Below are 10,841 nucleotides of genomic sequence, written 5' to 3' on the forward strand. Positions count from 1 at the left end.
ACTCCCATCCTCTGCCAATTCCCTCCCTGGGAATGGGTTTCTTCTCTTGGAAATGCCCCCAAAGGGCTGTGCCAAGCCTCACCGGAGCAATTCCAGCTCCGGAGCACACAGGATGCGCGCGCGTGCCGGCGGAGGAAGAGTTAACGAGCGCTCCGGAGCCTGGAGCCTCCCCCTCGCCCATGGTGGGGTATGAATAGCTCCGAGCCACTCCACTCACATCCACTTGCTCCGGCAGCAGCCGCCTTCCCTCTGCCGGGTGGGAGATTTGGGGAGCGGTGATGCTGAGCATGGAGAACTTGGGGGGCGCCCGAGGCCTGGGCGAGGAGTCCCTGCAGATGTGGGACCTCAACAAGCGCCTGGAGGCTTACCTGGCCCGCGTGAAGTTCCTGGAGGAGGAGAACGAGGTGCTGCGAGCCGAGATCCAAAGCGCCAAGAGTAGTCCCAGTGAGGACTCGTGGAGGAACAAGTATGAGGAGGAGCTGCAGGCCCTGCGGACCGCGCTGGATGATGCCTTCAGGGAGAAGTGGTCTGCGGAGCTGGCCCGGGACAATCTCTACGAGGAGATCCAGCACGTGAAGAGCAGGTGCCAGAAGGAGCAAGCGGCTCGTGAAGAAGCAAAGAAGCTTCTGTCTGTGAGCAAGAAGGAGCTGGAAGAGGAGCAGAGAGCTCAGATCTGGCTGAAGGAGAGAGCCCTGCACCTGGAGAAGGAGGTGGAAGCACTGCTGGAGTTGCACGAGGAGGAGAAAGCAGGGCTGGACCATGAGCTCGCCAGCTTCTCGCAGAGTTTCGAGAGCTTCCGCTGCGTGCCCGTGGCTTTCCAGCCTGTGGAAGTGGAGGACTATTCCAAGAGGCTCTCTCAGATCTGGAAAGGGGCAGTGGAGACCTACAAGACGGAGGTGTCCCAGCTGGAGAGCTCCCTGTGCCAAGCCAAAGAGAACCTGTGGAAGGCGGTGGAGGACAACCAGCAGAGCCAGCTGCAGCTGCAGCACCTGGAGAAGGAGCTGGTGGGGCTCAAGGCACGCAAGGACCTGCTGGAGGAAAGTCTCTCACGGCAATGGCAGGAGCAGAGAGGGGAGGCCGAGAAGTTCCAGGTAGGTGAAGGACATCCCATGGCAGGGATGTCTGTGGGACCAGAAGGGTGCTCAGGGCACCGCCACCCTGGAGAGGTGGAGGTGAAGCCAAGGAGGGAGCAAATCCCAGGAGGAAAAGCCATGGGGAGGATGGAGAAGCTGGGCAGTGGCTCGGGATGTTGCAGCTGCAGAGGAGGAAGTAGGTGGGAGGAAAAGCAGCTCCGGGACAAGAGGGACCCAAGGCAGCACCAGTGCAGAGGATTCCCCTCTGTGCCCCAATCTGGCTCCTCCGCCGGCTGGGAGGTCTTTTCCCCTGGGAACCAGAGGGTTTTCCCGAAGGAAGCGGCTTCCCCTCGTAGCTGCTGGGAGGCAGGAGCGGGGTCAAGCCAGGAGCTTCCCAGGAGGACAAACTCCACGCGGATGCACTGCAGCCCAACAGCAGCAAAACAAATTCAGCGGAGGGGGCTATGGAGAGGCCACGCTGGAGAGAGGGGGCTGTGAACGCCAGGAACGGCCGCGCTGCTCCAACAGGAGGGCCGGGACGGTGGGGAAGGGCTCCCTCTTTGTTCCAGCTCCAGCGGGTGCCGGGAGCGGAAGGGAGCCGTGGAGCTGTTTCCCACGCTGGCCACCCGGCATTCCCATCCCTCCTCCTCCTCCTCCTCCGGCTGCATCCGGCTGCTTTTGCTCTGTCCCCTGTGCATCGCTCTCCTCCGTGTTGTCCCTCTCCCTGCAGCAATCCCTAGAATGCTCCGGGACACAAGTAAGTCCCCGGCACCAAGTCACAGCCATCTCGTCCCCATCCTCCATCCCCCGTGGCAGGAACGGGGGCAGAGCGTGTATTCCCCAAGCACCCGGAGGATGAAGACAGGGAGGAAGAGTGCCCACGGGGAAGGAGAGCTGCCGGTGACACTCAAGGGTCCCATAGCCGGGGGGTCAGACACATGCCAGGCCCAAGGGGGACACGAGTAGGTGGCCAAGCAGCCCCGATCCAGCTGTGCTTGCCACCCACAGCTGGCGCTGGAGGCCCTGGAGCAGGAGAAACAAGCCCTGCGGGTGCAGATCGCCCAGGTGCTGGAGGACAGGCAGCAGCTCATGCACCTGAAGATGTCCCTGAGCCTGGAAGTGGCTACCTACAGGTGAGGTCCCCGCCTGGGCCACTGCGGTGGCCACCTCGGAGCCCCTCTCCCAGCCCGTCCCTTCCAGCCGGCCCTGGACAAAGGGAGCCTGGGAGAGGACTGGGGGGACCATTAGCATGAGAATAGGGGCTGTCCTCGGCCAAGGGGCCTCCCTGGCGAAGCATGATGTCACCCGTCACCACAGACAGGAATCACAGCCCCGGGGGGATGGGACCAGAGCCCTGTTGAGGCAATGGGCTGGGAGCTCTCTTGCAAAGGGCCACGGATTCCTGGGAAAGGGCAGCTCCGGCGGGCAGCCCGCATAAGGTGCTGAGGCTGCCCAAGCAACTGGTTCCCTGCAAGGCAGGAGAGACGGAGCCCAGGGGAGCTCCGTGCGCACTCGTGCCCCACCGAGCGCGCGCCTCTCCTTGCAGGACACTGCTGGAAGCGGAGAGCACTCGGCTGCAGATGCCCACCGGTGAATACAAGCTGGCCGGTGGCTTGCGAGGTAAGAGGGACTCGTGGGGCTCACGGGCAGGCGCGCAGAGCCCCTGCGGTGCCAGGCGGAAGGCACGAGGCTCCATAGAGACGTGTCTTCCCAGCAGTGGTGGCCCCACTGTGATAAGAAGGTGCTAACAGATTCCTGGGCCTGGCTGGAGCTGGTTTTCGGGACACGTCCATAGTGGGATGGACCATGCCAGGTATATCTGCTCCTTTGCCTCTCAGGAGTGTTCTGGGGAGCCGGTTGTCTCCAAGATGAGTATCCCCAGGGCCCCACCAACCTCCCTCAAGTCCCATGGGGTTCAGCACCATGGGGACCATTGCACCAGGTTGACTCCGTGGAGGAGCCCCAGTTCTGGCAAGACCTGGTGCGAGTGGCCCCCCTCCTCCAAATCCCAGCGCGTTCCCTCGCCCTTTTGCAGATTTCAAGCTGGAGATGAAGCTGCAGCCCGTGACGCCCGAGAGCCGGCGGCTGATATCCTGGGATCTCCGTGCGAGTCCCTCCATCTTCCCCAGGGCAGAGACCAAGGTGCTGCTGGCAAAGTCCCCAAACGATGTCCCCAAGGTCCCCACGCCCAAAAGCAAAAGCCCCATTACGAAGGAGTTCCAGAAAATCAACTCAGTTCTTCAGGCACCAGCGCTGAAAGCTGCCAGCACAGCTGCTCGCTCAGTGCCCAGCCTGGGGACACCCAGTGGGGTGGTCCCATCTGCCCGTCCCAGCTCTCAGGAGCCACCCGAGTCCCCAGGTCCAGAACCAAGGGAGGGGGACAAAGATCCTCATGAGGAGCCTCAAGATCCCAGCGAGGAGCCACCTGGGAAGTCGCCCACCCCACAGCTGCTCTATCCTGACCGTCTGGTCACCGAAGCCTTGGAAGATGCTCTCAAGGAGGTGCGAGATGATGCTCAGCCCCAAGAAGAGCCTGTGTGGGGGGCTGAGAGGGCTACAGAGGGCTTTGGGGTAGCGAGCGAGCCAGAGGTCCCCAGCTGGACCAGTTACCCTGTGGAGGAGGTTGACAGTGCCAAGGACACCAATTTGGAAGCCTGCTTGGAAGAGGGGACTGGAGAAGACATGCAGGAGGAGGCAGGAGTGGAGAGCATCACTCAGCAGGACGGGTCGATGTGTCACCTGGAGCTGGGACCTTCTGGTGAGCGGGACCAAGGGACACTTGAGCTTCTTGCTGCTGCACCAAGTGAAAGAGAAACCCAGAAGGAGATGAGACCCTGGGAGGAGAAAGCAAGCCAAGAAGAGATGCTGGCATTTCAGAGCGCAGAAGAAAGGGGAGAACTGGAATTCGTGCATGGCGACGCTGAGAGCCCACCAGACCAAGAGACATGTGCTTCACCCAAGCCTGATGGCGAGTGCTGGGAAGGGAGTGCGGGTCTCCATAGCCCAGCAGCTGCTGCCAGAGGAGGCCTAGAGGAGTCGGAGCAAGGAGATGAGGATGGGGGGAGCGTGAGCATGGAGGCGTTGCACCTTTTGGAGGACAAGGAGAGACCCTGGAGCCCTTCGAAGGAGGAGGAAGAGTCCAATTTCAGTGAAGAAATGAAGGAAGAGCAAGAAGAGGAGTCTCTGCAGCAGGAAATCCAAGCCACTCATGCTTGTCCCATGGAAAGTCACCCAATTTTAGCTGGGGAAAGCCACCCTGGAGAGGATCTTGCTGAGAGAGAGACAGAAAGTTTGGAGCAGCGGGAAGTGCCTTCAGTAGATCCTGCTGCAGACGAAGAAGGGATAGAGGAGATGTACCCAGAACACGAGCCCTCAAGCATCAAAGAGAGCATTCGGGCAGAAGAAGCGTCACCAATGCCTGGAGAAGACCCCATTGGAGAGGAGACCGCAGATGGCCAGGGAGAAAGAGGAGAGCCAGGAGAGGAGGCTGTAGAGGAAGAAGAGCTGGAGGTTGAAGGGAAGACACTGGGAGCTGAAGAGCTAATACAGGAGGAAGGTAGTTCGGAGGAGTCTGCGGACATACAGGAAAACAATTTTGACGATGACGTGGTGGAGCAGGAGGACCTGGAGACCCTGCCGAGGGAGGAAGACCAGAGTGGCAGAGATGGTCACAGCTCCCAAAAGCACTGCCCAGAGGAGTGGGAAAACCTGGGAAATGAGGAGGGCACTGAAGGGTCTCCAGGGACAGAAGATGCCAACATCCCACCCCAAGAACCAGCCGGGGCAGATGACATGCTCACAAGCACAGGAACATCCAAAAGTGAGGAGACAGAGGGTATTTCACTGGCAGAAATGAGAGAAGATGATGATGATGATGATGTTGGGAGTGGAATCAGTCATCAGGAACCAAGGCCACAAAGCAAAGCAGAGCAGGAGATTGAGCCAGTCCCGGGACTGGCAGAGGAAGCCCAAGAGGGCCACCAGGATGAGAGCCCCGAGGTGTCCAGGGATGAGGACCTGCCCACAGCTCCGGAGCTCCCGTGGGAGGAAAGGGCTGCGGACGCTGAAGAGGAGCTTGCTTCAGAGCCTGACGGGCTGGAGAAGGTGGCATCCCAGCAGGATGAGGACGTGCGTAGTGATGAGTCCCAGGAGGAGGATGCTTGGAGAAGGGAAGAGGTGGGGCAGGAACCGGGGACGTGCAAGAGCATCCATCTGGAGGACACACTGCCGGACAATACTCCCCTGCACCTCTACAAAGGGGACATGGAGGCCACGACTGCACCCAGCCTCAACCCTGTGGGTGCTGAAGATGCTACAGAACCAACTCTAGGACCTGAAATAGTTTTAGAGGACAAAGGAGAGGTAGAGGGGAGCAACATGCCAACAAGTCCTTTAGAAGACAGCCATGAAGATGAGGCTGCAGGCATGGAGGCAGCGCCTGCAGCAGAACGTGGTGAGGAAGAGGAAGGTTATTTCATGGTTTCTGCTCCCATCCAGGAGGTCTCCAGCCTGGAAGATGGTGAAATCTCAGAGGACTTTGAAGAAATCAAAGTTGGAGCAGCAGAAGGCATCAGGGATGATGCCGAAGCTCCCAAAGAAGCATCTCCAGTGCCAGAGGAAGAAGAGCATTTTGAAGCGCTTGCCGGTGAGGCAGATGAAGGCAGGAAGGTGCCCCCAGAAGAAGACAAGATGCCAAAAGTCAGGGATTTTGCTGATGAGATGGAGGAAGCCATGGAAGAGCCGCTGGGCAAGGGTCTTTTGGTGGGAAGTTCTGATGAGCTGGAGCAGGACATGGAAAGCCCTGCTGTGGATCCCAGCACACACGAGGAACAAGGGTCTTCCAAGGAGGAGGGTGAGGCCAGCAGAGCCTCCGAGCTTCTGAGCTCCTACCGCTCCGGGCAGCTGGGGACCGAGGAGCCCATCCTGGGGCAGGAGGACATGTCTGGGGACAATGAGCCCGTCCCTCCTGCAGGGCTCCCAGCACCGACGGCTCCTGACACAGCCTTGCAGCCATCTCAGTCTTCAGAAGAAATCCCAGGGAGTGGGAGCCTTCCCTCAGCCGAGAAGGAGCAGTGCTCCGATGCCAACCCACCCCTGGAGAAGGAGTCCAATGACCAGGGGCACAGCGAGCCCAGCCAAGACGCTGGCCCAGGGGCAAACTGTGATGTGGAAGGGCTTGATCTCCCTGGAAAAGCACCTCCAGGGGATGCCATGAAAGCCTCCGATATTCTGGAAATTGTAGAGCAAGCCCTGGAGTTCAACCAGGAGCTGATGTGGGCAGCGAGGCCAGCTGAAGCCGAGCCCCAAGTTCCGGGGAGCATCCCTCCCGAGAAGCAGGAGCTCAATGGGCTGCCTAGCGAGGAGGACACGGATCTTCCCGCGGAGCTTCCCAACGGCATCAGCGAGCTGCCGCTGCCTGCCCGGCAGGAGCACAAGGAGCCCGAGGCCACCTCTGCAGCCGTGCCTGGACCTCCAGAGGGGCCGGCACACGGAGAAGGGGCCGTGGACAAGGCGCTGCTGCTCCGCAGGCTCGCCGGGGCCGAGGGCGCCGCGGCCGGCCAGGGTGACGAGGGGCTCGGCAGACAGCAGGGCCAGCTCCGGGACGAGCAGGAATTGTGGTCGGAGGAGGACGAGTGATGGGGTCACCAACCCCACCCAGCCACCAGGCACCTCTCGGAGCCCGGGCCAGAGTTTCACCATTTGCTCGTGATTTCTTAGCACGTTTGTGTGGATTTTTCCTTTTCAAAGGCAGGCAGGTGGGAGCCAGTAGGTAGCGGAGCAAGGAGCTGGATGCAGTGAACGCCAAAAGGGGCCTCAGTTTCCCCCAAAACAGCCACACAATTCTCCTGGCACCTCAAGCCCTATTGCAATATTTAATTAAACCCTCCATCTTCACCTTGGTCACCTTTTTTTTGGCCTGTTTCTCGTTCTGTCACCCTAAAGCCCTGGACACGCAGCCCCTGGTCGGCACGAATGTGCTGCCATCCCCTCCCCGGCAGTGCGCTGAGCACGCGAGCTGCGTTCACTCCCTTGCTACTAATTTAATAAAGCGTTGGCCTCCTGCTTGCAGCCTTCGTTTCCTCCTTTCCTAGGGGCACCCTTGCGGGGATGGAGGGGAGGGAAGAGGCGTTGGGATGGGAACAGCTTTGCCGTTGGCCCCACATGCTCTGAGGGGGAATTTGGGGTGCAAAAGGCGCTGGGGCTACTATGAGAGGGTGCAAACTGCAACGGGGCTGCAACGGGAGGGGGCAAACGGCATCGGGGCTGCAACAGGAGAGTGCAAATCCCCTTGGTGGAATGGGACAGCAGCACCCAGGTTGCACTGAACCCAAATAAGCCCAAATAAACCCAACAAGCCTGGAGGCGGGAGGCCGGTCGGTGCCCCTTGAATGCATGCGGCTGCAGCCCTGCGCCCCGGCGGGCATTGGGTGGCACCGGGGAGGGCAGCACTATCAATGGCCCCTTTGTGCCCAATGCGGCTGAGTCACCGAGGAGGGGACGTGGCATCACCTCGCGGGCAGAGCATCGCGGTGGGTGCCCTGGGCAGCGCGCCGGGGCCGGCTCGCGGGCTGCCTGCCCGGCTGGCCTTGCCCACGCGCCCGATTTAGCCCGCGGCGCGATAAGGAGCCGCGCCGCTTATCTGGCCTCTCCGCCGCCGCAGCCCCTGGCCCGCTCTGCTCGCCAGCTGCCTTTTAAGGGCAAACTCCCCGACGCTGTGATAAAGGGAAATAAAAAAATAACCGCCGGGATTAGCTCAGCGCCGGGTGCCAAAGGGCGAGCAGAGGAGCTGGCCGGGCTGGGGGCCACCGCGGCGGCGGCTGGCGAGGCAGGAGGTGACATTCCTGCCGAAATTAATACGCATTCCAGCCTGCCCCGGCGCTGACAAAGAGACGAGGGGGGACAGATGGTGGAGGAGGAGGAGGAGGAGGGAGAGGAAGGCTCAGGGGTCACCAGGGTAAGGAGGGGCCAAGGCAGCGGCTTTGCAAACCCCAGGGATTTGCATCTCGCACGGGGGGCAAAGGCAGCTCTGTGCAGCCCGCTACCCCCCTCCCACGCTGCTAAGATCGTGCCAAGAGAGCGGGTTCTCTTTCCTGCGGTGCACTCCAGGCATCTCCCTCTCCAGCACGTCCACAGCTTCCCTTCTGGAATGCGGCACCCACATTAGACCCCAGCTCGGGGCGGCATCCCGCAGCATGCGCACACAAACCGCTCGCTTCCCGCGCGCCGCCGGGCCCCCAAGCGAAGCCCTGCGCCCTGGCCTGGTTAAATGCAGCCAGCCGAGCGCGTCTAATCTAATTTGGGGGGAAAAGAGGGGAAAAGCTGGGGCTGGAAGGGGAAATTGTGGGGCCCCAACGCTGCTGAAGGTCCCATGCAAGCTCTGGCGCTCACCACGGCCAGGCGAGCGCTTTAAGAGCTGCCGAAACCCCCTTGCGCCTTCTGGCCCCCCGCCAGGATCTTGGGGGTTTTGTTTCCTTTAAGCCTGGTCCAGGAGGGAGATTTCAATGGAGCCAGCACAAAACCCCCCCGCAGGGCCAGCCCAGCGCTGCGATGACCTCAGCGATGACTTCATTCCACTCACAGCTCCCAAAAAACACTGCGGGAACCTTATAAGGAGAGGACTAAAAATACCCCCAGAGGGGGCACAGGCTCCCCCTCCCCAAAACGAGCCCTGGGGGATACTAAGTCTATATATTCGGAATGACTGGGGGTGGGGGGCGCTGATGCAGCCCCTCTGGATGTATCCGAAACCCTGCCAGGAGACAGACTGGTCCCAATGGACAACTCTTGGAGCATCCCGGCTGCTGCTGAGCCCCCCGCCCCATCCGCCGCCGGGAATAGCTCCGGCTGGCTATAATAAGTCCCATCCCGTTTTTTTTCGGGGCTCTCCAGCTGCCGGGTCATGACCCCCTATCCGCGCTGCGGCCACAACAGCTGCCGTCGGATTGGGACAAAGCAGATGCCGGCGGGACGAGCCTCCGTCGGGAATGCGCGCCTGGAGCCGTCTGTCAGCACAGGGCGAAGGACGGGACGATTGGCGGCATCTCCCTAGAGAGCAGCACCCCAAAAAGCACCAAAATGGTTTGGGGGTGATGGAAATCACCTCCCCCCCACACACACCAGTGAGCAGCACCCTTGGGTGGGGACCTTGGTGTCACCGTCTTGCGGGATTTGAGCGGATCTGGGGACAGGGGACCAGCCCACGTGCTGCACGCGGGGCTGACTCACCCGCTGGCAAAGGAAACGCCGACAAAAGCGGCTCCTTCCGCCCCGCAGGACTGGCCCAGCTCACTCCACAGCTGAGCATCGCCTTCCGGAGCCGAGCAGCCCGGGGCCAAGCCCTGACTGGGTCCGGTGCCCGCTCTCGGACAAATATCCCGGGATCGGGGATGGAGCAGGCGAGCGAAGGCCCCTCTCAGAGCAGCAGCTTGTGCTGGTTGCATCTTGCAGGAATTTGGTACAACTCTCCCCACCCCGAGCCCCTGCGCAGGTGGGAATGGGGTCGCTGAAACCCCAGTTGGGCGACAACTGCCCGGTGGGGTTGGGTTTCAGAGCCGAGGGGCGAGGGGAGATTTATCGCCTCCGGCCACGGCACATTCGACCCTCCTCAAATTGCCCTCCGGGGTGTGGGGACACAGGGCGAGGACACCCTGCCCTGGAGCCTGCGGCTTTCCCAAACATGGCCAGTGTTTTTGGAGGACGACACCGGAGACGGCTCCCCGGGGCAGCCGGCTGTTGCAACGGGGTTGCTGGTGGCGAAAGGGGAGCGTGTCCCCCACACCCTCCTGTGGGGCCCCAGCCTGCGGGACCCCCCACTGCCTGGCAGTACAACTCACGCCTGCCACCTGGCTGCCCTCGCCTTTCCAGCGCCCTCCTCCTCCTCGCAAGCTCCACAGATTTAGGGTTTCCCTGGCTGCTGCCCCTTGCAGGGGACCCCACACCCCAGGGAGCCCCAGCAGAGCAGCCAGCACCACTCACCCCCATAAACCTGACCAGGTGCTGGCTCCAGGAGGACTCTGCTCCTGCCGCACCTCAGTTTCCCCAGATTTATCCTTCCCTTCCCCAGTTCCCCTCTAGAGCAGGTCAGGGCTGCCAGGCAGTGCTAGAAGGAATTGGGTGCTGACCAGCGCTAACCAGGACGAAAAGGCTCCAGCCAGTGCCGCTCTGTGGCCTCACGCCTGAGACCGGGCAACTCAGCGCACGCGGCGCGGCTGAGACCGGGAAACTCGGTGCACAGACTACAGCTGAGACCAGGCAACTCAGTGCATGTGCCACGGCTGAGACCGGCAACTTGGTGCAGGAACCTCGGCTGAGACCGGGAAACTCGGTGCACAGACCGCGGCTGAGACCGGGCAGCTCGGCGCACGCGGCGCGGCTGCACCACGGCGCCCCCTGCAGGCGAGCAGAGGCGCAGCGCACTCCAATCTTTGCACCCCATTGGCCTTCAAGCCTAGCCAATGGGAGGGGAGGCGTCGGCCGGGAGGCGGGGAGCTCTTCCCTTCGCGGCCAATCGGGAGGCAGTCAGCTCCCCCGCCTTCGGAGGCGGGCCGGACAAGGCCGCGAGCCAATGAGGAAGCTGGGAGGGTGGGACCGGGGCCAGAGGGCGTGGCGCTGTGGGCGGAGGAGGGCGTGTCCCGCGGGGTGGGCTCCAGCCAATGGGGTCGGCGGGGGGCGTGGCCCGGCTTCCAGAGAGTTCGGAGACGGGAGGCAGAGCGGCGGGCGGTGAGTTCCGGGGGGGCTCGGACGCCTGGGCCCCTTCCCCCCGAGCTC

The 10,841-nt window shown here is 61.9% G+C and overlaps 2 protein-coding genes across 2 annotated transcripts in view; both read left to right on the forward strand.

Moving 5' to 3' along the window:
* Positions 1–233: 233 nt before the first annotated feature.
* On the forward strand, positions 234–6,710 carry NES (nestin). Its single transcript, XM_026043231.1, has 4 exons — positions 234–1,091; positions 2,082–2,206; positions 2,620–2,693; positions 3,109–6,710. Exons 1-4 carry the CDS (start codon positions 279–281, stop codon positions 6,708–6,710), a joined length of 4,614 nt encoding a protein of 1,537 aa, XP_025899016.1. The 5' UTR covers positions 234–278.
* A 4,075-nt stretch (positions 6,711–10,785) lies between these two features.
* LOC112950597 (dnaJ homolog subfamily A member 1-like) overlaps positions 10,786–10,841 on the forward strand; it is a 4,841-nt gene continuing 4,785 nt past the window's right edge. The window contains exon 1 of the mRNA XM_026043178.1: positions 10,786–10,793. The gene's annotated coding sequence lies outside the window, so the exon portion shown is untranslated. The remainder of the gene's footprint in view (positions 10,794–10,841) is intronic.

Source organism: Nothoprocta perdicaria, unplaced genomic scaffold (assembly GCF_003342845.1).
Source record: "Nothoprocta perdicaria isolate Ctin4 unplaced genomic scaffold, notPer1 scaffold_323, whole genome shotgun sequence".
Classification (NCBI taxonomy): domain Eukaryota; kingdom Metazoa; phylum Chordata; class Aves; order Tinamiformes; family Tinamidae; genus Nothoprocta; species Nothoprocta perdicaria.

Bases quoted from the DNA above. Each gene is read 5' to 3' on its own strand.
- NES (XM_026043231.1), top strand. From the start codon at position 279: ATGCTGAGCATGGAGAACTTGGGGGGCGCCCGAGGCCTGGGCGAGGAG. The intron at 1,092-2,081 runs GTAGGTGAAGGA...TGCCACCCACAG, and splicing joins GGGAGGCCGAGAAGTTCCAG to CTGGCGCTGGAGGCCCTGGA. The intron at 2,694-3,108 runs GTAAGAGGGACT...GCCCTTTTGCAG, and splicing joins GCTGGCCGGTGGCTTGCGAG to ATTTCAAGCTGGAGATGAAG.